The 26983-nt window shown below is 49.0% G+C and overlaps 1 protein-coding gene across 1 annotated transcript in view; it reads right to left on the reverse strand.

The window, feature by feature from the left end:
• The window catches only part of SLC28A1 (solute carrier family 28 member 1), a gene marked incomplete at both ends in the record, with an annotated part of 48319 nt that extends 21805 nt beyond the window's left edge, over nucleotides 1-26514 (reverse strand). The window contains 10 exon segments of the mRNA XM_079699066.1: nucleotides 7215-7257; nucleotides 7259-7278; nucleotides 8878-8991; nucleotides 9662-9809; nucleotides 17272-17455; nucleotides 21502-21593; nucleotides 23524-23591; nucleotides 23594-23614; nucleotides 24447-24564; nucleotides 26507-26514. Coding sequence (XP_079555192.1) covers nucleotides 7215-7257; nucleotides 7259-7278; nucleotides 8878-8991; nucleotides 9662-9809; nucleotides 17272-17455; nucleotides 21502-21593; nucleotides 23524-23591; nucleotides 23594-23614; nucleotides 24447-24564; nucleotides 26507-26514 — 816 coding nt within the window.
• Between the last annotated feature and the right edge of the window lie 469 nt (nucleotides 26515-26983).

Genomic DNA, 26983 nt, shown 5'->3' on the forward strand with positions numbered 1-26983 from the left:
AGACATTTTCTAGCTGGGAGATGGGGATCTTTGGTGGAAGAGAAGCTGGGACATTTAATACTAAATAAGGGCCCTGAGGCCAATATGATCTGCCAGTCCAGGAAATACCCTTGGGCCCTGTAGCATGTGAGATGGCAGAAGACAGGGCAGGCAGCTGGACAGCGCCACTGTGGGAAGGGGGAGGAAAGTGCCATTAAGTCCTACCACTCGTGCACTATGCAGTCCTGCTAGGAGCCAGGTACGCAACGTGTGGTGACTCACGGATCCTCAAAGCAACTGAGGTCCATGTAAATCCACTTCACAGTGGGGACGCTGAGGTTGCGAGATGTTGGTTACCTGCCCAAGGTTACACACCTGCAAAGAGACAGACTACCTCCTTGGCCACTAAGCAGGTTGCCAAGGACCTGCCATGACCCTGAGGAGGTTTGCCCTAGTGCCAGTCCTGGAACCTCATTTCTTTGTCTTCAGGAGAGGCATCCCCTCCCAGGGAGAGCCTCAGCCCAGGGTGTAGCAGCCTCGAGTAAGTCCTGACCACCACTTTGTGGAAACTCAGAGCAGGCCGGTCCTGCTAGTACCAGCGCTCCCCCTTACTCAAGGGAAAAGGAAAGTATGGTGCCTCTAAGCCAGTGGTTCCCAAAGGGTGGTCCCTGACCAGCAGCATCACCTGAGAATTTGTCAGAAACGCACCTTCTGAGCCCCACCCCCAGAGTTTCAGATTCAGTAGATCTGGGGCGCACCTGAGAGTTTGCCCTTTCCAGATGCTGCTGGTGTGTGGACACCACATTCTAAGAACCACTGCTGTAGAGTCTAGACCAGACTCTCCGAGCAGACGCCATCTTCTTCCCAGGAAACAGGCTCTGAAGGCAGGGCTAAACCCACTCAGGGCCTGGCCCTGCCGCCTTCCTCTCTATGGAGGGAGTTGAGCCAGGGCTGCTGACGCCCTCCTAAGGCTGTCCCAACAGCTCCCAAACCCTCAGCCCCCAAGGCCTAAGCCCTGTCACCAGCCCCAGGCCACAGTAAACCAAAAAAACCCAAAGCTGGAAACTTTCTCGGAGGACACTGCTGCAGTGTCCACCAACCTTGCAGAAGTGCGGAAGGGACTTACTCCAAGGCCAGATAAGCTGCGCATGCCTCCTGATTTCCCGCTCATGCCATTCCCTTCACCCAGAATGACCTCACCAGTCTGCCCCCATGCCTATTTATCTTTGCCTGTCAAAGTCTCCTTCAGAGGCCTCTGCAGATGCCACATTCTCGTAAGATCTCTCCAGTTCCATCATCCCATCCCCCTCCTTTCAGCACCCACCCCGTCTCCACTTCCCTTCCATTCCCTCCTCTGGAAATCGCGCTCACTACGGTTACCAGTGACCCCTTAATGACTAAATCCAATGGCACCTGTCAGTTCTTATCTTACTTGATGTGTTTTTTCTGGCCAAATTTGGCACTGATGACCACTGGCGACTGCAGAGGCTGCATCAGGCAGACACCCCGAAACCCTTGGGAGACGAAAACACTTTCTCCCTAGGGGTTCCTCAGGGAGAACATTTCCTCAGCACTGCTGAGCTTCGTGAGTGGGTGCGTGTTCCAGAGACTGGAGTGATGGTGAAGGAACGAGGGAGCGAGTGAGCATGTGCTCCCAGGTCGGCCAGACCCAGGAAGGTGCGGGAGTGGGCGGGGGAGGCGATCGTGTGGGTGGAAAGTTACTAGAAGGGAGATGGAGCCAAGGTGGAATGACTAATCGAGACCATACAGCCAGGAGGTGGCTGCCACGTCGACCGTGCCAGAGGAGATGGAGGGCTGAAGGAGTCCCAGGGAGATTCGGCTTCCTGGAGGAGCAATGAGCTGGACCGTGGCCCAGCAGGAAGCAGCTTGGATTCTGAAAATCTGAGTGAGCTCAGAGATTTCCCCAGGCTGACATGGGCCAAAGGCCTTGGACTAGGGCCACATGATTCATGGAAAAGACAGAAAGAAAACTCTTGAGTCTTCCATTCGACTCAGCACTAACAAAGCTACCCCCAGCTTGAGGATAAGCCCCAAGCTCGGCAAGTGTGTGTGTGTGTGTGTCTGTGTGTGTGTGTGTGTGTGTGAGAGAGAGAGAGAGAGAGAGAGGGATAGGCAGGGGGGCAGGGTGTGAATGAAACTTTGTTATTAGTAAATCTTGTTGAGAAAGGGAGTTCTGTGGCCATGGAGCATTTGTCTGAAGTCCTCCCTCATTCCGGCATGCCTTTGCTAAGGAGACCACTGGCTAATAATACACTGGCCAGGAGTTTGTGCAGAGGACAGGGCCTCCCCGGGGCCAGGGAATAGTTGGTGTTTGACTAGGAAATGCTAAGTCTGGTTAATGATAAACTCACCTCTCTTGTTTTTATTCTCTTGACTGAACATCCAATCCCAAAGTCTTTAGCAAATATTAATTGGTTTTAAATTTATCATTGCTGTTATTAGGGATGCTTTTTGTATTTGGAAGGGAGACCTGATGTCACTGACTTCTACTTAGAGTATGAGGAAGAAAACATCACTTAATTGAAGTCCAACAACCTGTTTCTAGCCCTGCCTCTACCTTAACTCACTGTGCAGTTATGCCCAGGTCACTGCTCCTCTCTGGGGCATGGTTTGACCATTTGTAATACAAACAGGAGGCCCAAAGATCAATGAGCTCCCTCCTAGCCCAACGGTTTATGAATCCATGGTTCTGAAGGGTGATTCAGGGAGAGATGCAAGTAGCAGGTATGTACATATTCTTCTAGAAAGGGAGGAGAGACACACAACTGACACTGGCGAGGGGACGGACAGAGCAGCAAGCCAGGGGATACCTTCTTTGCTGAACTGGGAGAGAAGTTGAGTGGTGGCTCTCGTGGACGGCAGCTGCTTAGATGCCCCTTCCCTCACTTCTTTTGGTAAAAAAGTTTGACTTTCCTTTAGGAAACCACCTCTCCTCTCCTCTCAGCCCAGAGGCTCCAGGTTTGGCCCACCAGAGTGAGGTATCTTCCCTGGCTACAGTTCAAGGATGGCATATAACCCAAGCCAGGTTAGAAAGAGCCTACTCTTGGATTTCCTGCTGGAGCTAGTGGAAAACAGGCTCGCTCTCTCTCTCTGCTAGGGTTGCTAAGTTGGTTGGATGTAAGCCTGGTACCTCTTTGTCACAACCTCAAGAGAGCCTATCCAAGACAAAGACTAAGACTAAAGCCAAGACCAAGAACATAGAACCAGGATATAAGCAAGGCAAATCCCAGGTGATGTTGCATACCTGGATCCAGCAGGACCTGAAGCCTCTGGATTTCTCAGTTACCAGAATTAATCTTTTTGTTTGTTTGTTTTCTGTTTAATCTTTTGGTTTAAATCCGTTTGAGGTGTGTTTCTGTCGTTTACAACCAATGAACTCAGGAGCTAAGCACCCCGATCAGGAAGTATAGCCTAGACGCCCAAATGTGGCCCCACGTTACAGCTGGGAGGGACTCCAGATCAAAGGGTCCATTCCATTGCTGTTTCTCCCAGGCAGGTATGCTATCTGCCACGTGTGCTCCGCTCCTATACTAGACCACAGATGCTCACTTAGAATAGAAGGGCACCCTGAAAACAGAGCTAATCCAGGTCCTACAGGGAGCTGTCTTTTTTTCTATAATGGGGGGTTAATAGTACCTGCCTGTCCCAGGCAATGATTCTTCAAATGATGAGTTTCAGAGGGTGGCTTCCACTCAGTCAGAGCAACTGACTCCCTGGCTTTGGGTAGGAACATGAGACTCTGGTCACTCCAACTTCAGTATCGCCTGCCCTGGCCTTAGTGATTGGATCAAGAATGGTCACATGACCCAAGGCAGACCGATCCAAAACCCACCCTGGGATTTTTTAACTTGAGCAGGCAGAGAAGAATTTCCCCTGTGCTGGGTGACATGCATGTAAAAATGAGTATCTGGTGTTGCTGGGGGAACAACAGATTGTTGCGGAGAAGATCTGGTATGAAAGAATGAAGCTAACACCCTGGGATGAGCAGAGATTCAAGGCTGAGGGCCATGAGCCTGGCAGCTCTGGGGCCCTGGTTCCAGCTGGCACCAGCTCTACCTTGCCTTCCAGTTTGTGAGCCAAGAAACAGTCCTCCCTCTCTCCTCCCTTTAAAGCAAGTTTCAAATGGGTTTCTGTCCCTTTCAACCAAATGAACCTAAGAAATACTGTTTTCTTCTAAACCAAGGGAAAAACAAAGATCCAAGGTCTGAGGCCCCTTCGTTACCACTGTCTACCAAGGCAAGGGCTCTGATATCAAGGCACAGAAGTGAATAAGCAAGAGCATCGGGCTTATTCCAATCTTGATTCCAATCCTCTCTAGCTTTATGAGCTTGCACAAGCAACAACCACTCTGAGCCTCAGTATCCTCACCTGCAAAAAGGGGATAATGATATTATTTTCCCCATAGGGTTGTAAAGGTGAAGTGAGTGCCTGGTGTATAGTCCTTGCTCCATAACTAGTAGCTGTTACTATGACTTCCTTCTCCCTAAGCTTTTCTTCACTGTTCCACCAGAATCTCAGGTCAGAGGGGGACAAAATTGTTTCTAGGGGCCCTGGATCTTGCTGCAAAGCCTGTGTGTAGCTTTTGGCTCTAGAAGGTTGGGAAGCTCTGGCCTCTGCTGGGGAGGTTTGGAGAAAGAAGAGCTCAGCCCTGGTTTTGGGCCAAAGGACAAGCTGCTCAGGACCACACAGTCATGGGAATGGTGGCCCAGCCAGGGGGAGGCTGGCTGTGTGGGAGCCCAACCCACAGCCAGGCGCTCAAAGAGCCAGACGTTCCCAGCAGGCAGAGAGACTTCCCACTTGCACAGAAGAACCATCATTTATCCATCTCATTCATTCAGCAAAAAGCAGTGTAGCAGGCACTGGGCAGGGATTTGCAGGGCTCAGGGTCAGTTAACTGACACCAGAATAAGTAAGACCCAGGATTTGTCCTCAAACAGCTAAAAGTAACAGCTGCAATGTGTGGAGCTAAGTGATGAGCTTCATAGAGCTGGTCTCTCAGCCGCACACCCCCACTTCGTTCCCCATGGTGACCTCTCTCCTGGACTGTGGCAGTCTGGTGGTCCCTGCGTCATCACCTGGGTGTGAGGCAGCCTCCTCACTAGTTCCTTTTTCCAAGCACCCTGGCCACAACCCTTCCTACCTACTATTGAAATCACAACTGTCCCAAGGCTCCAATCAAGTCCCTCCTTGCTCAAAAATCTTCAATAGCTCCTCATTTCCTGGGGACCAAATCCAGGTGCCTCAGCTGGCATTTAAGACTCTTCAAGAGACAGCCCCACCACACTTGCAGTTTATCCTCCAATCCATCCTTTTCTTCAAATAGCTTACATGCCCGTCGAATTGAACTACACCCTGTACCTTAGAGAGCCCAGCACTTTCTCACCTCCACGCCTTTGCCCAGGCATTTCTTCTTCCTGACTATCTCTGTGCCTCCAATTTTTTCCTGTCCTAAGGCTCCAATTCAAATGCCACTTCCTTAAGGGGGCATCCTCACTGTCCTTATTTTTAAAAATGTTTCCCTAAATGGACTCCCCAGATACTTTCTTTTGTGCCAGTTACACTTGAACCTGGCTGCCTGGGAGGTCGAATCACAGAGTGTTGTGTGTTTGCCTTGTAAAGTGTGAGAAGCCACCGCCGCTATTTCTCTGTCTGGTGGACATAAGAAGTCACCCTGGAGCAGGACTTCACTGTTTTTCCCTGAAACCTTGGTGGCCCCTACTTGGAAATGCAAATGTAAAGGGAGCAGCCCCTCCCCGCCTCTGCCCTACAAGAATGGTGTTAGGGAACCTTTGGAGGGGCTGACAGAGGCCTACACAGAAGTGATCCCCTCCCTACACTGAAGTGATCTCAGAAAAACATGATGGACAAATTTGTCCTGAGAGGACAGGAACCTGGTCCCTCCCCCTTTCCTCCTAGGGCTGACATTATTGGAACCCCCTGGATGGAGTGGATGTTTCCCAGAGAGTTGCTGGCGCAAACAAAGAACAAAGCTCCCAGAGGACCTCACCAAGATTCAGGGTTGGGGGTGGGCTGGAGGTGTCTGGATTCATGAACTGGCTTGACATCCAGAAGTTCATGCCAAACCCATGGCTTGGGCTGGAAGTCTTTGGGCCCCAACACCCGCAAGCAGGGTGGGAAGGCTCTGGGAACGATGGCTGAGTAATGGCGAAAAGCAGAAATCTCTGGAACCTACGCATGGGATCCTGCACGGCAGCCCCATGGTTAGTGTGGTCCAGGACGTGCTGGAGCGGGCAGCACCAACTCCCATCTGTGCTGCTATGGTAACAGGGCAGAAACTGGGGCGAGCTACTGGGCAAGTGGGGCCCACGCCTCTGTCTCTCTCCACCTGGCATTTGGAAGTGGAACTTAAGCCTGGAGCAGCCGCAGGGTCCTGAGACAATGTGGTTGTGAGGCAAGCAGAGGAGCTACACTTGAGATCTTACTGAAGGAGGCACTTGGGTGTTTGGGCGGTCAGTTGGGGAAAGAAGAAATATAACCACAGTTCCACCCCGGAACAGTGAAGCAGTCACACCATCGCATACTCAGCACAGCCTGCCTTGTTTTAAATTACAGTTAGGGCTCTACCAGTACACAGTAAAGTCTTTCAGTCTTTATCTCAATTTCCCCTATAATATTTTGCACTGCAGAAGGCACACAATACATTTTTGTTGGAAGGAGGGAAGGAAAGAGGGAAAGAAGGAGGGAGGGACTGTAGGTCTAGGAGAGTCCAGAGGAGCGACTTAAGAGCTTGCAGCTGGACTAATAAGGGCAGGCTTCCTGGCAGAGGTAACCTGTGAGGGGCCTTGAAGGAGGAGTACCCTGAGAGGATCTTTGGAGCGTAAGGGTTCCTGGAAAATGTCCTTTACAGTTCTAGGTCCCTGCAGCATGGCAGGGGCTAAGGTTATAGCAGGTGCTATCCCCATGTCCTCACCCTCTCTTCTTGTCCTCAGACTCCCAGCATTTCTATGATTTGGGGATTCATTTTTTTTGGAAAAGAATACAGATATATCTTACTTTTGCAAGTTTTACAAAATATACTGAAAACATACCCCCAGGTGAGTGCATTGCCGGGGTCCCTCTCAGGACCCCGAGGCTTAAGCCTCATTAGCTTCCAGTAGCAGGGCTCTGCCTGCAGGAGCCCTCCCCCTCCGCCTGGGCTGGAGGGGGAGGGCAGAGGCTGTTAAAAGGCTTTACGGGCCAAGAGTCAAGCTGACCTGAAATGCAAAGACATCCTTGACCAGAGCCTCCCCAAAAGCTGGACCTATAGCTCAGGAAGATCTGAAAGGAGAAAACAAAACAAAAACCCAGAGCGAGGCCAAAAGGGAGGAAGGAGGAAACAGGACCCAGGGAACCAGGTTGCAGCGAACTGGAGGCGGCTTGCCTGTTCCGAGGGGCTTCCCTGCAACCCAGGGTGGGGAGAGGGACATGGAGGCTGCAGAACTAGTCCGCCCAGGTCGTGGGCTTTACAGGGGCAGGGGCACCACGTATGTCATTAAAGCCACACTCATGGGCGCCTGCCCTTTCCAAGCACGTCCTCCAGAAGAGACATCTTTTCAATAAATTGTAAAGAAATACTCAAGAGATGAGAGTTGTTAGGACAAGAACGATAAAGAAGAGACAAAGGAGGAAGCAAACAGTGAGCTGCCTGGAGAAGGCTGTCAAAGGTGGTGCCCGCTGTGTCTGCTCACTCCCCTCCCCACCAATGGTACAGCCCTGTCCTGTGGCCATCCCGGGCTCCTGGCCTTGGTGTTGCAATCTGGCTATGCTTCTACAAGAGACTTGTATTTAGGACCAGAACAAGCACTGTGACTGCAGGGCCAAGTCACTTCAGTTGTCCAGGCCTCAGTGCTCTCATCTATAAAATGAGGGGTGTGCCCAGAGCAGCAACTGTCTTTTCCTGCACGACACCCATGCAGATACCCTTGGCGTGGCCAGCAGGTGTGCGCAGAGCCCAGATATGTGGGATCTCCCTGCCCCACCCCTCCTTCTCCCTGTAGAGAGCGCATGGAAATTCGAGATGACGAGAGAGGGGTGAGTATAGGATCAACCTTGTGTCCTTGATAATTTATATTTTAAAAAGTAAATCACGGGACTTCCCTGGTGGTCCAGTGGGTAAGATTCCGCGCTCCCAATGCAGGGGACCCGGGTTCGATCCCTGGTCGGGAGACTAGATCTCGCATGGCGCACTAAGAGTTCGCATGCCGCAACTAAGAGTCTGCATGCCATAACTAAAGATGCTGCATGCTGCAACTAAGACCCTGCACAGCCTAAATAAATAAATAAATAAAAGATAAATAAATATGAAATATACTTATAAAGAAAAAAGTAAATCATAATTGCCCAATGATGTGAAGGAACTTAATGACACTCAAAAATGGTTAAAATGAAAAGAAAAAGGTTAAAATGGTAAATTTTGTGTTACGTGTACTCATCACAATAAAAAGATGGAATAAAAAATATAACTTCAACAAAATGAACATTATTTTTAAACACACATATACACATACAAAGTAAATCATTTGCAATTTTTAAAGCACTTTTGACTATTATAAGTTCCTTTTGTTATGACCACTGAGGGCCACATGCCTTGTGGGCCTTCCCACAAGGAACCTACCTGTTTTGAGATTCTCTTCCACATCAGACCCAGCCTCTGAAAGGACTGCTCTGTCTGGGCAGGTGGTACCAGGCCTGAGAGAAGTAGCAGCTGCAATGCTCAGCCCCCAGCTGCCCAGCTGGTCTGGGGCCCCATACACACCCACCATCCTGGTCGCAGTCCCTCTCTATGTCCTCACAGCCCACCTCCCTCCAGCAGAGAGGCTTCTCCTCCATTCCCTGGCAACCCAATATGCCCTGGGTAAGTGCACCCCATGTACACACCTGGATCTGGTCACCCAGCCACTGAAATGCAATAAATCCTGGTTCTGTTCTGATGACGAAGAGTCCAAGTGCAAACTGTAGTCCAAGACCCCAGGACACAGCCCGCCAGGATACCTGCCACCCGATAGAAAGGTCCTGGTGAGCTCAGCTCCTCGGGAGATCCACAGGGAACAGTTGGGTGAGGGCAGAGGGCACAGCGCTGCTGAGGGGCTATGGGAGATTTGGCCAGTCTGTAGGATGAGGGCTGGACCCAGCCAGAGCTCTGGGCCAGTTGCCAATGGTTACATTCCTCATGGAGTTCAGAAAAGGCCACACTTGGCAGCAATGGGCCTGGGCAGTGGGCAGGGGTAGGGCAAGATCTAACCAAGGACCAGCCTGGAGTGTGCCATGGCACTTGGTCCTGGGTCATCACGGGGTAGGTGGAGCTGGAGTTGTGGCGTCAGTGTCCGGCTTCCGTGTAACTTTTGTCTGTCTGGATCCTCCCCCATGCCTCCTACATAGTCAGGGCTCCCAGCCACCCTGACCCCACTCTCTCTCCCTCAATGCACTCTCCCCACCCCCAGCAGAAGGGAGCTGGACTCCTAAGGGCTACTGCTACCTCTCAGCATTTAATGACTCCTTAGCAGTGATCCCTACACCCAGGTGTGCATCAGGATCTCTGGGAGGCTTGGCTGGAGTCTGGGGGAAGGTGTTAACCACACTGTGAAATGGTGGTGGTGGGGGACCTGATATCAGAGAGAGAAGGGGCTGCAGCCCACTCTGGACCTGATCGCTAAGCACTCACTGCGCGGTGATGCTTTGAGAAGGCAAAGAGGAGGCTGATGAACATGCAGATTCCTCCAAAGGACACCAGCTGCTCAGGCCGCTGAGAGGTGTCCAGAACCAGCCGTAGGATCAGGCCCAGGAAAGCAGCAAGGGCTAGAAAGGGCTCCCTGCAGGAGAGGGGCAGAAAGTCATCACTGTCAGTATCTCCTCACCCCCACACAATAGCACCCAGGGCCCCAGAGAAAGTGTACTCAGGGCTGGTCGGGGGAGAGAGAGAACGCTGTGTAACCTCAGACAGACCACATAGCCTCTCTGAGTCTAGTTTCCTCATTGGGTAAACAAAGCCAAAGACACCCCATTTCTCAAGGCTGCTGAGAGGACTAAATCAGAGGATGTGTGTACTCAGCTTAGCATGGTGCCAAGCACATGGCTCCATCAAGAGGCAGGAGTTCTCAAAGCTGCAATGATGCTCAGCTCAGCCCAGCCTCTGACCTTGCCAGGGTGAGGTGGGGTCTGTGTGGGCTAGAACTCAGCGCCATGGACCATGGGCTCCGCTCCCCCAAAACCCAGAAGCAGTAGTGTCAGTCTGCAGTGCAGAGTTGAGCATCTGAGACCTAGGGCTGGATGCAACTTTTACAGCAACACCTCCCTCCCTGGGGCTGGGATTTGCTTGTCCAGGAGGCAGCCTGAAATGTTCAAGAGCCCAGGTCTGGGTACTGGGTGTTCAAGGTCTAGCCCCGACCCAGTCTTCAACTCACTGGGTACTATAACCACACATAAGGTTCACAGAGCACCTGTATTGTGCCAGGAACTATGCTGGTTGCTGAGAGACTTCCAGTAACTGTCCTCATCTTAGAGATGAAGAAACGGAGGCCCAGGAAGTTAAATGACTTGCCCACAGCTGCCCATCTAGAAAGTAGCAAAGCTGAGATCTTAGCCCAGGCACTCTGGCAGCAAATCTATTCCCTTAACTAGTTCTGTACACGGTCACCAGCCAGTAAGAGGAGGACCCAGGACCTGAAATCCATCAGGCTAACCCCAGAGTTGACTGTTTATTTTTGGTGTGTTTCCCAAACTCCTATCATCCCAGTTCCATTGGCACGATTTCTGCCCTGTCTCTGTGCCACCTGTACTATTTTCCTTGAAGTTAACTCATTTTATAAAAACTGAAATGCATGTTTGGGGGTTTATTTTTTGGGGAAGGGGGTTGTTTTTAATAGCTTTATTAGAGATATGATTTTTTAACTTTTTATTTTATATTGGTGTATAGCCGATTAACAATGTTGTGAAAGCTTCAGGTGCACAGCAGAGCGACTCAGCCATACATATACATGTGTCCATTCTCCCCCAGGCTCCCCTTCCATCCAGGCTGCCACATAACATTGAGCAGAGTTCCCTGTGCTATGCAGTAGGTCCTCGTTGCTTATCCTTTTTAAATATCGCAGTGTGTGCATGTCAATCCCAAACTCCTTAACTATCCCTTCCCTCCACCCTTCCCCGCCTGGTATTAGAGGTATGATTGACATAATAAATAGAATATGTTGAAAGTGTATAATTTGATAGTTTTGACATATGTATACACCATGAAACCATCACCAGTATCGCAGTGAGTGTATTATATCCATCACTCTCAAAAGCTTCTTCATACTCCTTTGTAATTCCTTCCCTCATCCCCAGGCAGCAAATGATCTGTTTTCTGTCACTAGATGAGTTTGCAATTTCTAGGATTTCATAGAAGTGGAATCACACAGCACATATTTTTTTTGTCTGACTTCTTTCACTTAGTGTAATGATTTTATTTTGAGATTCATCCATGTTTTTGCATGCATTCATTTCTTTTTATTGCTGAGTAGTATTCCATTGTGTGGATGTACCACAGTTGGCTTATACATTCACCTGTTGATGAACATTTAGGTTGTTTCCAGTTTGGGGCTATTGCAGATAAAGCTGCTATGAACATTCAAACATTCATGTGCAAGTCTTTATGTGGACGTATGCTTTCTTTTCTCTTGGGTAAATACTATAAGTGGAATGGGTGACTCATATGGTAGATCTAACTTTTTAGGAGACTGCCAAACTCTTTTCCAAACTGATTATACATTTTTCCATTCCCACCAGCAGTATGTAAACATTCCAGTTCCTCCACATCTTTGTCAACATGGTTGGTATGGTAAATCATTTGAATTCTAGTCATTCTAGCAGACATATAGCAGTATCTCTTTGTGGTTTTAATTTGCATTTCCCTAATGACTAATGATGTTGAGCATTTTTCCATGTGTTTATTTGCCACATATATCTTCTTTAACTAAACATCTGTTAACATATTGAGCCCACCCTTAAACTGGGTTTTCTTATTATTGAGTTTTGAGAGTTCTTAATACATTCTGGATGCAAGTCCTTTGTCAGGTATACGACTTTCAAAGCTTTTCTCCTAATCATAGCTTATGTTTTTATTCTCTTAACCAAGTCTTTTTGAAGAGCAAAAGTCCTGAATTCTGATGAAGTTTAATTTATCATTTAAAAAAATGGATTGTGATTTTGGTTCTGTATCTAAAAAATTTACTTAACTCAAGGTCACAAAGATTTTCTCCTACGTTTTCTTATAGTAGTTTTATAGTTTCAGGCTTTACATTAGGTTTATGATCTATTTTCAGTTAATTTTTTAATATAATGTGAGGCATGGATCAAAGTTCCTTTGTTTCTCTCTCCTCCTCCTCCTCCTATTCTTCTCCTCCTTCTTATTCTACATATGGATATCCTATTGTTCTAGAAGAATTTGTTGAGATGATTATTATTTCTTCACTGAATTGTCTTAGCACCCCTGTCAAAAATCAATTGGTTATATATATGTAGGTCTATTTCTGTACTCTCTATTCTATTCCATTGATCTATTTGTCTGTCTTGAGGCCAATACCACATGGTCTTGATTACTGTAGCTTTATAATAAGTCTTAAAGACAGGTAGTGTAAATTCATCAACTTTGTTCATCTTTTTCAAAGTCGTCTTGGTTATTCTAGGTTCTTCGCATTTCCATATGACTTCTAGAATCATCTTTTGATTCCTATCCCAAAAGTCTGCTAGAATTTTGATTGAATACTCTTAGAATCTATAGATTAATTTGAGGAGAATTGATATATTAAAAATATTGACTCTTTCAATCCATGAACTTGGTACTTTGCTCCATTTATTTGTCTTCTTTAATTTCTCTCAGCAATGTTTTGTAGTTTTCCATGCACAGGTTTGCAGGTCTTTTGTCAGATTTATCCTTAAGTATTTCATATGTTTTATGCTATTCTAAATAACATTTATAATTTTAATTTATGATTGTTTGTTGTTAGTATATAGAAATACTTTTGGTTTTTGTATGTTGAGCTTGTATCCTTCAAACTCGCTAAACTCACTTATTAGTTATACTAGTTTTTTTGTAGATTCCATAGGATTTTCTATGTAGACAATCCTGTTGTCTGTGGATAAAGACAGCTTTACTTCTTCCTTTCTAATCTACATGCCTTTTATTTATTTTTCCTACCCGACTGCACAAGCTAGAACCTCCAGTACAATGCTGAATACAAGTGGTGAGAATGGACATTCCTACCTTGTTCTTGATTTCAGTGGGTAAGCACTCAGTCTTTCCCAATTAAGTATGAGGTTAGCTGTAGATTTTTGGTAGCTGGTCTTTATCAGATTGGGGACGTTCCCTTCTATTCCTAGTTTGCTCAGAATTTTTATCAGAAATGGGAGTGGAATTTTGTCAAATGCTTTCTCTGATTATGATGTGCTTTGGTGTGGTTTTCTTCATGTTTCTTGTGCTGTAGGTTTGTAGAGTTCCTTGGATGTCTGGGTTTATAATTTTCATCAGATTTGGAATTTCTTGGATATAATTTCTTCAAGTATTTTTTCTTCCCTCCTTCTCCTTTGGAGATTTCAATTACTTGTCTGTTTGCCTACTTAATGTGCCATGGTTAACTGATGCTCTGTTTGACTCTTTCACATTTTTAAAAAATTTGTTAGGTAGAGCCTGAGCAGGGTTTATTCTGTGGTTAATTTTTCCCTATTACTGACCCAAGATCTTTCTTAGTACTCTAAACAATATCTGGTGAATCATGAGGTTTTCCACTCTGACTATTGAGAGCAAACACTATTCCTGACCCTGTGTGATCTCTGGGCACTGTTCTCTAATCCTTTTCAGTGGTTCTTTTCTAGGCCTTGCATAGTTTCCTCATATGCATTCACTGATCAGAACTCAGTTGAATACTGGAGGAGAACCCTCTGCAGATACCGGGAGCAGATCTCTCCCCTCTGGTACTCTGCATTGTGAACTCTAGCCACCTTGGCTTTCCTGAGGTCCAAGCTCTGTCTTTTCAACTCAGGAAATCTACTGGCCCCACCTTAATGCCCCTTTCCTGCACTGTGGCCTGGAAACCCCCTCAGTGCAGTAAGCTGGGGCAATCATAGAGCTCATCTCATTTGTTTCCTATTTCTCAAGGATCACTGTCCTTTGTTGCCCGATGCCCAATTTCTTAAGAGCCATATACTATTTGTTCTGGTTTTTTAGTTGCTTCAAGTGAGAGGATAAACCTGGTCTCTGTTATTCCATCTTGACCTGATTTTGGAAGCTGAATCAAATGCATGTATTTTAAAAACAGTTTATTGAGACAAAATTCACATATTATACAATTTTCCCATTTAAAGAGTATGGTTCAGGGCTTCCCTGGTGGCACAGTGGTTAAGAATCCACCTGCCAATGCAGGGGACACGGGTTTGAGCCCTGGTCCAGGAAGATCCCACAGGCTGCGGAGCAACTAAGCCCGTGCGCCACAGCTACTGAGCCTGCGCTCTAGAGCCCATGAGCCACAACTACTGAACTCCGTGTGCCACAACTACTGAAGCCCATGCGCCTAGAGCCCATGCTCTGCAACAAGAGAAGCCACCACAATGAGAAGCATGAACACCGCAACGAAGAGTAGCCCCTGCTCGCTGCAACTAGAGAAAGCCTGGGTGCAGCAACAAAGACCCAACGCAGCCAAAAATGAAAATTAATTTAAAAAAAAGAGTATGGTTCAATGGTTTTTAGTATATTTACAGGGTTGTACAACCATCACTGCAATCAAATTTAGAACATTTTCATCAGCCCAAAGAGAAACCCCACACCTCTACTCACCACCCCCATCTTCCCATCGCCCTCCAGCCCTAGTCAGTCACTAATCAGCACTTCCCTGGTGGTGCAGTGGTTAAGACTCCAAGCTCCCAATGCAGGGGGCCTGGGTTCAATCCCTGGTCAGGGAACTAGATCCCACATGCATGAGCAACTAAGAGTTTGTATGCCACAACTAAGGAGCCCATGAGCTGCAACTAAGGAGCACACCTCCCGCAACTAAGACCCGGCACAACCAAATAAATAAATAAATATTTTTAAAAAATCACTACTCTACTCTCTGTCTCTATAGATTTTCCTATTCTGGACATTTCACATAAGTGGAAGCACACAGTATATGGTTCTTTGTGACTGGCGTCTTTTACTTAGCATAATGTTTTCAAGCTTTGTCATTATTGTAGCATTTATCAGTACTATCTTCTTTTTATGGCCAAATAATATTCCATTATATGTACAGACACAATTTATTCAACCATTTAATGGTTGATGGGCATTTGGATTGTTTCCACTTTGGCTATTATGAATAATGATGCTATGAACATTTGCATATAAGTTTTTGGATATATGTTTTCATTTCTCTTAGGTATATACCTAAGAGCAGAAATGCTGGGTATGGTAACTCTACGTATAACATTTTGAGGAACTGACATTGTTTTCTATTGCAGCTGCATCATCTTACATTTCTTTCAGGAGTGTATGAGGGTTTCAAATTTTTTCGCATTTTTGCCAACTCTTGCTATCATTTATCTTTTTTGTTATAGCCATTCTAGTAGATGGGAAGTGGTATCTTGCTGTGATTTTTTTTGGGGGGTATATAATTTGCAAATATTTTCTCCCATTCTGTGAGTTGTCTTTTCACTTTGTTGATGGTGTCCTCTGAATCAAAAAATTTTAGTTTTTATACAGTCTGGTTTATCTGCATGTATTTTTCTTTTTTTCCTTGGCCATGCCACGTGGCTTGCGGGATCTCAGTTCCCCAACTGGGGACTGAACCTGGGGCCATGGCGGTGAAAGCACCAAATCCTAACCACTAGACCACCAGGGAACTCCCTACCTGCATATATATATATATATATATATATATTTTTTTTTTTTTTTTTTTTCTTTTCCTGCGGTACGTGGGCCTCTCACTGTTGTGGCCTCTCCCGTTGCGGAGCACAGGCTCCGGACGTGCAGGCTCAGCAGCCATGGCTCACGGGCCCAGCCACTCCACAGCATGCGGGATCCTCCTGGACCGGGGCACGAACCCGTGTCCCCTGCATCGGCAGGTGGACTCTCAACCACTGCACCACCAGGGAAGCTCTGCATATATTTTTTTTAAAGGAAACTTTATAACAATACCTCAAATGGAAAACCAGTATCAGTGATTTGTCATAAACAGAAGATGACTGTAAAAATAAATCCTTTTATAAATCTATTTAATAAAGAGAAGGCAAATGTAAAAACAAATCTATAAATAAAACTAAAAATTTGTTTATAGGCTGGCTCAAAGCATTTTGCTGTGGTATGGGGGTCTTACTTTGGGAAACACCATTATGCCCTGCACCTGCCTGGCTTAGTCATTGATTATCTTTGGGCACCAGTTTCTTCATCAACAAAAAAAGAGTACCTTTTTTAAGCCATAGAAACATTTTTTTCCAGCTAATTTTTTTTTTTTTCCAAATCTGTTTATAAAACAGATAAAATAGAGTTGTCTGGTTGAAATGGAGATTGGGAGGCAGGGTGTCTGATGTTCCCCTCTCCAATCTCCCTCACCTGCCCTATGGTACCTCCAAGGTTTCCACAGCTCTAAGGAATCCAGTTTAAAAACCAGGGGATCCCAAACTGTTTTTCAGGAACATGGCTGGCTACATCAGAATCCCCTGGTGGCTAACTAAAAATATTAACTAAAAGGAAAAGAATTTCAATAAGAATAGATACATGTATATGTTTAACTGAATCACTTTGCTGTACACCTGAAACTATCATAGCATTGTTAATCAACTATACTCTAATATAAAATAAAAAGTTTAAAAAATATTGATTCCTGGACCTCAGTTCAGACTGCTGAATCAGACTCCAGGGGTGGTCCCCTGCAGCTGTATGTCTCACGCATGCTCCAGGTGATCTGATAGGAGGCATTGATATGGGCCCTCCCTGCTTGAATGGGCTGGGATATCTGAATTTAGGAAACTGTTGATTCCTGTCCTCAGGTATCATAGTCACCTGTTTTAACTGGAGCAGAGAATCAGGTGGGAACTGGCAAAATGCCACAAAGATGGCACAAAGACGCCTCTGAAGCTACCCAGCAACACCTGCTCTGGGGCTCCCAGGAGGCAGGCAAGTAACATGTGCTCCCCATGCCCCAGGAGCCCTCTGGTGTGACAAGGACAAAGGACCTCCCCACCCAGCCCTGGCTGTGACCCCGCAGCTGACTCAGAGGCCCTCTGCCAATGTGCCTGCCCACCCCCATACTCCCCGGGGGCCTCACTTACCTCTTAAACCGGAGGTTCAGGCTGGGATGCCCCAGAGGCTTGACACACCTCAGCAGCTTTGGCCCCAGCAGCCTCTTCAGCAGGCTGTGGGCCAGGAAGACGAGGTCCACACAGGTGAGGACAAACAATGCCAGGGCCCTCTGGAAATCCAGGAGGCAGGCCATCAGCAGGAAGGCAGCAAATGCTGGGAGTAGGTGGAGATGAAACAGAGACGGGGTCATCCATAATGACACTGGCGTCTGCAGGACCCTGCAGCCCTATCCTCCAGCTCCACCTTACTCCAGCCAGAGCTCTCTGAGCCTTAGTTTCTTCGTCTGGAAATGAGCATCATTGTCTCTACTTTGTCAGAGGGTCATTATGAAGTTAATTGACAGAATGTGTATAAAACGGCTTTGCGAACTATAAAGTGCTGACCAAAGTGCTGAGGGAGATGTTGAAGGAGGAGGCAAGACAGCATGAATCTCTGAGCATCAGCAGAGCGCCTGCTATGTTCCAGAGCCACACTAGGTTCTGAGGAGGACAGAGATGGATAAGTCAGTGGCTCCAGGAAGGCATTCACTTGTGTGTGTCAGGATCCCATTCTGAATATTCATCAGTGACCATTTTTCTTCCTGGAATTTCCTTTTCCCCCTTTGCCCTTCTCCCCATTTGAGCAGCTAGGCCAGTCTGTGCTATACCTCAAGAGAGGAATATGATAGCAGATAGCAGAAGGGAAATATCTCTCCCTGGCTTATGAATTTCAAGAGCCAGAGCCCTTGAAGAACGGAAAGGACTTATAACCTTTCCATTGGATAAAAAATGTGGGATGGAACATTTTGAGTAAGTGTAATCCCTCCCCCTCCCCCTCTGCTGCCAAACTAGAGGATACTCGTGGGTCCCAGAGAAAAGGACTCTGAGCCAGGGGAGGTGGCAAAAGCCCAGGCATACTTGTGGCATTGCAAGCAAAGGCGTCCTGCCCCAGGGAGGCAGCAAAATGTCACGGAGAGGAATGCACATGGAATGCATGGGCAGGCAGAGTCACAGAATGCTTCTAAAGTTCCGCACACCTCAGCAGGCACCGAAGCAGAGGAAATGATCTCTATGAGTGGCTCAGAGAGAAAGGAGACCAGAACAGGCCCACGATGGAGATGGGGGTGTCTCCATGGCTACTTGCAGCGGCAGAGAACCCAGGACCAGTTGGGGAAGTGGACAGGTTAGCAGACCCTTGAGAACTGATCATGGATAATCACCCCCAGGGACTCCTGAGGAAAGAGGTGAAGGCATATTCCAAACTGACAGACGCTCAGTTCCTATCCCTCACTTGGAACAATGAAATTGAAATAGAAACTTTATTTTCCATAAGTCGAGTTATGGAAAATAAAGTTACTTTTCTCTGACGCAGAAGTTTGTGGGCTGGAACACCTGTATGGGGGTTAGTTAGAAGCACACAGGCGAGGCTCTGCAGGGCAGCGCCAAGGATGCAGGCATAGGGCTGTGGGAAGTCAAAGGAGGGGGAGCTGGTGGCAGACAGGCACCAAGGTCAGCACGACTTATAGCACTGCCAGAATTACTCTTCACACCCATTTCACGGGTCGGTACTGTGGTGATCCCCATTTAGAGATGAGAAGTGAAGTGACTCACACAGGGAGGAAATTGGACTGGAATTCCAGCCTGGGTCTGTCTGTGGCCAGCAGGAACTGGCATGTCGTGCAGGAGAGAGGGCTGTGTGGACAAGTCCTCCAGGCAGGACACGGGAGAAACATGTATTAGGAAGTATTTTCATCCTTCTAGGATCCATTCACCTCTCCGGTGATAGGATTTTCTGTTCCTTTTGGGCACCCCCTCCCTACTCTCAGCCCATGTGGTCCTGCGGTGTCTGACCCACGTCAGGGGTGGGAGACCACAGCATCCCCTGGGCCCAGGGATGGGCACATGACCTGAGCTAGGCCCATCAAAGGCCTCCAGGGACTTGGCTGGAAATATGGGCAAGAGGTACACTCTTCTGAGATTGGGGACACTGAGGCCCTCCATGTCAGTCAGCCTCCAGTGTTATCTTTGCATCCACGGAGAAAGCCCACCTAAGGTGAGGAAGCCATTGCTACGGCTCAGACTAAGTGCTGAGGACATGAGCTTCATTTCTCTGCCACACCTACTTCAGGAAGTATGTGGAGAGCCTTGCCATAGAGGACGTGATACAATAAAGATATCAAAGAGCTGGAGGAAATCAAAATCCCAAACATGGAGAAAGTAAGGGAGGATTTAATGATTGAGACTGAGTTCCTGACAGCCAAGACAAAAGTGGAAATAGGATACGGTAGGTCATTTCCATTATCTGCTAGAAGGAATTCAATCATTTCTTCAAGAGAAACAAATCTGAGTCTGAGTGAAGGTGGACACAAGGGGAACCAAGACGGCCCTGCTCAGCTCCTGCCAAAGGAAGACTTCGTGGTGTCCGACATCTCGAGGAGGAAGCTGCCAGGGCCATGAACCAGCCCCATCGCAGCAGGGCATCCTGCTTTTGATTTCATCATGAATACTGGGGCCCCTGCTGTCATGCCTCCATGTCCTCTCCCCTGTGTAGTCCCCACGAAGGCCTCTGCATCCACACCCACCTCCCCTGTCGATCTCCCACCTGCCAAGCCAAATCGAGCCTCCAGCTGTGAGGACCCGCCTCTCCACCTGGGCCCTGGACCCCTCCTTCCCCGTGCCCAGGGGACCTTGCTCCACAGGTCAGCTCCACCTCCTCGCTCTTCCCCTTCTTTCTACAAACTCCCTGCCTCCACTCATAAACACAGTCAAAGTGTCTCCCTTCACAAACACACCCCCTTCCTTGACACTGCCACACCCTTCCTTTAATATTCCCGCCCAGTTCTCATTAAAAAATTTCTCGCAAGAGCTGTCTAGACTTACTGTCTACACTGCCTCTCCTCCTGTTCTCCATCCAGCTTTTGCAAGTCCACCCTAAGTCACCATGACTTCCTTGTCCCTAAATCCCACGGACACTGCTCCATCCTTGGCCCGCTGGTCCCCTTACCGCAGAGATGCTGGTGATCTTCCCCTCCTTCTTGAAACCCTTTGCTCCCTGGGCTTCTGCACCGACTCTGCTCCTGGTGTCCTGCTGCTGCCCCCACCTGCACGCCTTCTCAGGCTGTCTCAGGATTCCTCTTCCTCTCTAATTCCTTCCGTGTGGCTGGTCCCCAGGTTTCCATCTGCAAACCACCTCTCAATTCATTCTCCAAGCACCCCTGGGAAACCTCTTCTCCTCCTGGAGGGCCTGGCAGCGGTTACCTCCAACACACTGTCCGAAACAACTCTCCATCCCTCTCCCTGCTGAGATCCCCTCCTCCACCCCTGTTCCCTGGCTCTGGCGGGCAGCATCACCCACCCCCGTGGTCCAAGCAGAACCCTGAGGCATCCTGGATTCCAGGGCCTCCTTCATCCTGCACAGGGGATCAGCTCCCAAGTCTGGCTGGTGTGGCTTCTTGAAGATTTCTCAAATCCACCCCCTTCCATCCTCCAGCACTTCATCTTCTCCCGTATGGAATGTGGTCCTCAACATCTCCTCCCGTCTTTCCCGCCTGCCTCTTCTGGGTTTCCACAATGTGAATCCAAACTTGACACTTCCCGGTTTAAATCCTTCAATGGCTCTCTCTGGCCTTGGAGGTAAAATCCAAGTTTCTCCAACTCCCTCCCAATACCTGGCCCCTTCTCATCCCTCCAGCCTCATCCTCTGGCACTCCCGGTCTAGAACTTTACCCTCCAGCCATACTTGAATGTTTATCAGCTGCCTGCCCACATACTGCAGGTTTTCACCTTTGCTCGAGTGTTCCTCTGCCTTCTCACTCCTATTGTCCTTCCCCTTTTACCTGGTTAACTCCCGTTCAACCTGTGAGACTGGAATGTTACCTCCTCCTGGAAGTCCTCCCTGATCACCCCCACATCCTTCCTTGGTGCTCCCAGACGGCTCTTGCCATTATGTGGAAATATTTGTTCCCCTCTCCCTTACTGATCAGAGAGTACCTTGGGAACAAGATCTGGTCTGGTTCAATTCTCATTCCCCAGCTTTTGGAACGAGAGCTGGCCTTGAGGTTTGTTGTGCTCAACAAACCTTTGTTGAGTTATTGGGTAAGTGAATGACCCTGCCCTGAGACATGGATGACTGGGGTGGAGGTGGCTGAAACCTGGGTGGTGGGAGCCATGGGGCTAAGCAGGAGTGACTATCTCCCTGGTGGGGTTGGGCCCCAAGCTCACCAGTACATAGCAGGCCTGTGCAGATCCATCGAAGCAGCTGTGCATGCTCCCTGCAGAAGCGTCTCACCCTCAGGGCTGGCTGCAGGCTCCTCCTGGGGAGAAGACCAGCAGGGTCTATGAGTGGTGCCCCCAGACTCCCACCCCTGTGGGGATTCTCAACACCTCCAGGTAGGAGCCACTCAGGTACGTCCCCAGTAAAATGGCAACATGGGGCGAGCCAGGCACTGGCCTTGACATCCCACAGGGTTACAGGGCAACCCTAGCCCAGAGCAAACTAAGGAATGGCTCAGGCCATACACTCCTTCCGGCCTCTGTCTGTACCAGCTGTGTCTCAGCCTGGAGCAGCACCACTACCCCAGTGATAATCCTGCCTCCAGGGTTTGGGAAGGAACAGGCAATAAGGAAGAACCTTACCAACATACAGAAATGCACAAACCACGATGGCTGCCTCCCCTCCCCTGTCCCATTTCCAACTGTCTGAGGAGCAAAGTGGGGAGGTGCCCAGCTCTGCATTTACTCCTGTGGGACATCATCCTCTGAGTCAACAGCACCTCCCAGAGAGAGGAAGTGTGAACAGTCCACTGGCAGCCGTCACACAGCCCCACTGCCTTCTAGACCCGGTGCAAATGCCAATTCTTGTCTGGTCACTGGTCACTTGTCTGTCCCTGGAGGAAAGGCTGGTACCTGAATACCTCTGAGGTCTCCCTGGCTGAGCACGTAGGAGATGCTTACTCACACTCATTCAGCCACCAGTCACTTTTTAAAGGAAACTCTCTTCCCTCTCTCTGTCCCCACCGCCCACCTCCTAAGTGAGGCATTTTTCCTCAATCTCGTCCCAAGGCAGACAGATGGAATCCACAACCCCACCCGGCTGAATGCTTGAGACCGAGCAGGACCCTAGGGGCCTTCTGGGCACAGAAGCCTATGTCCCCCATTTCTTGTTTGTAGGGAACAGACTCCAGCCTCCATGACCTTCCCTGAGTCCCAAAGGGCAGATTCAAACAGTTGTTAATCAGGGAAGGGAAGGGATGCAGAGACAAGGGAGGAGCAGCCAACAAACAACAGTGCAACCTTGGGGCAGGGTCCTGGGTCCCCTTCAAGGGAAACACATAACAATATCTTTGAGCTCTTTACAGAACTAAAACCCAACAGATGGGAAATGTCAGCATTCTTCATTCCAGAAAAGACCACCTGAGCCCAGATTAAAGGAACCAGAGAAGCTCATCAAGAAGATTACCTGAAACAAAATTAAAGGGGTGCAGGCCCTGCACACACCCTAGTCTTGTCAGCAACCCCACCCTTGAACCATTGCTATAAAACTCCTCACCAAATCCTCCTGGGTGGGGACACACAGTTTTCGAGGGCGGGAGCCGGCTGTGTCTCCTTTGCCTGGCAAAGCAATAAAGCTATGCTTTTCTACTTCACCCAAAACTCTGTCTCCAAGATTCGATTTGGCACTAGTGCACAGAAGCCAAGTTTTTGGCAACACACTCTCATCAGCTCAGGATCTGGCCAGTCAGGATCCCCCCAGTAGGCCTGGGTGTCAGGAGGCCAAGCTCTAGGCTCGATTTGCTGCCTGTGTGACCTGGGTCCATCTCTCTCCCTCTCTGGGCTTCAGCCTCCGCATGTGAAAGGAGGGGCCTGGCCCAGTCTAGGGGTTTTCAAACTAAGCTTCAAGGTTCCCTGAGGTGCCCCAGAGACCGAATAGGGTAGAAGGCATATGGGGAGTAAAGAGGGGACCAGGCTGGTTCAGGGTCCCCATCCAACTTCAACCAGAGCAGCCCCTCAGTATGAATTGGGGTCCCCCACGGGATTTTCATTCTGGCTGCTTCAAAGCAGATTCCGAACCTCTGGCCCGGCTCACCTCTGAGGCAGAGGTCAGCAGGACTCATTTGTTGGCTAAAACACGTTTACTCCATTCTTCAGCAAAGGTCCAGCGAGCCCCTTCCTTGTCAGGAGGCCAGGTTCCCCACAGGGGCCTCCTCCCCAGGCCAGCCCACATCCTTCCTGGAGACGACCTACCACCCTGAGGAGGGCTCCAGGCCAGCCTTGCTCCCGCTGTCCCTGACTTCTGCAGGGCTTGAGTCACTGCGCCAGTGTCCCGGCCTTCCTCCTAAAGCCACCAGAGATGGACCGGAGTGTGCCTCCCGCCTCCTGGGAGAACTACAGCTGGGGGCCTGGAGTGCGGAGAGACCCAGGCTGCCACCAGCATGCCCACAGTCGCCTCGGGAGTGGGCTGGGGTGGGGACTGGGCACAGGAAGTAACCAGAAGGAACTTAAATTCCAAACTTTGAGCACCTACTGTGTGCTAGGCTCTGTGCTAGACACATCCTCATGGCCTGCATGAAGGAGGAATACTTGTGCTTCAGGGGAGGTTGGGAGGGAAGTGGGTCCCTAGTTCTGGGCTCCAAAGTTCTGGGTGGAGGGCCTCAACCTGGCCATTCCAGAGCAAGGACGAGCTTGCCAGCTCCTCAGAGGCTGACGGCTCCCCAGAGAGTCCCCATCCTCCCTCATCATGAGGGTTCTCCTACTTATCCTTTAATTTCTTTTTTTTTTTTGGCTGTTTAGCGAGGCAGGTGGGATCCTAGTTCCCCAACCAAGGATCAAACCCACCCCCGCACAGTGGAAGCACAGAGTCTTAACCACTGGATGGCCAGGGAAGCCCCTTCCTCCTTATCATTTAGATCACAACTAAAATGTCACTTCCTGGGAGAGCCCTTCCCTGACCTTTCTGACGAGGGCAGGCTACACTGGCACATGATAGGTGTGCACAGATGTTTAGTGAGTGATTAAGGGGGCTGCTCTGTGTGGAGGAGGTCAACACACTGTGGGGGTCCTAAGTGTTCAAGCAAAGAGGTGAGGAGGAGGTGGGGGCGGGAGGAAGATGATGAAAAAAGGCCCCTCCCACCAGGCGGGGCCAAACCAACGTGGGGGAGGGGACAGACCAGGCTTTCCAACAGCTCAGCCCCCAGGTTCTCCAAACCACCGGCTGCTGATGTGAGAGAGCTGGCCTCTCTTAGTCTCAGTGTGTCGTCCTCCGAGCGCGTGCGCCAGACCTTGCAGCTGAAAGACAAAGTCAGGGCCCAAAGCTGAAAGGGGAGGCCAGGCAGGACCCAGCTGAGGGGCTGGGCGAAGGGCAGAGGATGGAAGGGAGGAGGCGGGGAGTGGGGAGCAGTGGCCTGGCATAGCCTCTCCCGTCCCAGAGCTCAACCCTCATTGTGCCAGGGGCCCCAGTGACAGAGGAAGGCCCCCCCTTCCTGCACTCCTGAACCTGTGAGAGGCAAGTCCTTGTAAATCTGGGAGGTCAGGCAGAAACAGGGCAAGGTCTGCCCACTTCATAGAGAAGGAAAGGAAGGAATTATGTATAGCATGTGTATGTATCTGAAAGGCATTTTTCTGAAGACAGGTCTTAGCTTTCATCATTCACTGCAACAGGTTAAAACCATTGCCATTAAGTGATATTTTCATTGTATTACACTCCCCCATCTCTGAAAGATGGAGAGACAATATCCTGAAGACAACATTCCAGTCCCTGGATCCAACTATACCTGAAACCAGTACTACCCCTGCACTTTTCAATTACAGGAGCCAATGTAGTCCTTTTTTATTTTCTTTTTCTTTCTTTCTTTTTTTTCTTTGCTGAAGCTCAGTTCATAGGCCTAAACTCATCTGTAAATAAGAGCCCTTACGAAGACTCCATCTCTCTTCACTCCTGTCCCCTCTCTTTTTCTTCCCCTTGGGTGGCACCCTACCCTGTCCAAGCGCCAGACTGGCTAAGCTCACATACCCAGGAGCACACATGCAAGGGCACATGTGAGCAGGTCCACGTAGGGAAGTACACACACAGGCAGAGCCTGGGAAAGCCCAGCCACCCATGCACACACGCAAACACAGACACACAGCTGCACGGAGAGGGGCAGGCTCCTCTTCCTACTCACATATTTGTGGTCAACAAGTCCCTCTCAGGGAGACGGAAGCACGCGTTTCCACGGGGACGGGCTGGATCCAACCTGCTTGCGCTTTGGCCTGTCTTCTCATCTCAGTGGAAATTCCTGGGCAGAGTCCAGAGTTGGAGTTGGCTGGGCCTCCCACCTGGCCCTGTCCAGCACAGTCTCCAGAGCCCAGGGCCACGGCCGGGGCAGGGACCCCAGCCTCTCTCAGGGAAAAGAGGAAACGGGGCAAGTGGGCCCCACTCTAGGCCTGGCCTGCGGAGCTCCTGCCTCATAAGTGAATCTGCCTTCCTCCTCAATGATGCCCTCCTCTCCACTCTTTCCTGCTCCCAAACAGGCCCACCTCTTCCAGGAAGCTCAGCTTTATTACTCTCACTCTCCCCATATCCCCTCCTGGGGCCTCCTTTTCCACCTGCCATCAGTGCTACTCAGTTTTTTGGATCATGTGTTTTTTTTTTTGTTTGTTTGTTTTTTTGTGGTACGCGGGCTTCTCACTGTTGTGGCCTCTCCCGTTGCGGAGCACAGGCTCCAGACGTGCAGGCTCAGCGGCCATGGCTCACAGGCCCAGCCGCTCCGCGGCATGTGGGATCTTCCCGGACCAGGGCACGAACCCGTGTCCCCTGCATCGGCAGGCAGACTCTCAACCACTGCGCCACTAGGGAAGCCCGGATCATGTGTTTTATCGTTCATTTTGCATCTTACACAGTCTCCCTTTCCTCACTGGATCAGTAATTATAACAACAACCTATTTTCCTGAGCTTGAAGATAAGGAAAGCAGTGTAGTGCCATAAATAGTAAAAGTGTTTCAGGTCTAAGTGGTCTTGAAAACAAAACAAAATCACAGCTTGCCCTTTGGTTCCATTGCTTTTTAACTGACACCTAAGCAACAGCGTGCAAAGTCAGTGGACAAAGCCTTTAACATTTCAATCCTCAAACTAAACATTAAACTTATCTGACAGGATTGACAACATCTCCTTAATAATTAATCATACACACTCAGGACAAAATCCTTTATGATGCATAAACACTTCCTGGTAACACAGAGGCAGAGTTACCAGCACATGCTGGTTGTTTTGGAAGTTTGGGAACCATGATGGATGAAGGGTGGGGGGTACCCTTTCTCTTTAAAAACATTTTTTTGTCATTCTGATTACCAAAGTATTACACATGCATCAGCAAACATTTAAACATTATAGAAATATACAAAACACAGGAAGTTAAAAATTCCTCTAATCTGAGCCTTCCAGATATTACCACCACTGAGCTTGTGGAATTTTTCTCCAGACATTTTTCATAAGTGAATACTCTTTTAGGTTATTCATTTTACAAAAGAGGCTTATACTCTACCAGCTTTTTTGCAATTTGCTCTTTTGGGTGGAGATCCACACTGTGCCCCACTCACTCTGTTGGAGGCTTGTGTGCTGCCTTGATTATAAACTAAACGTTTGTGGCATCATCTGGTTTATCCTGAGCAGAACACCTGCCACCATGGGCAGCCCCCACAGGGATGGGCTTGCAGCTGCCCTGGCAGG

The sequence above is a fragment of the Hyperoodon ampullatus genome, assembly GCF_949752795.1.
Source record: "Hyperoodon ampullatus genome assembly, chromosome: 3".
Lineage (NCBI taxonomy): Eukaryota > Metazoa > Chordata > Mammalia > Artiodactyla > Ziphiidae > Hyperoodon > Hyperoodon ampullatus.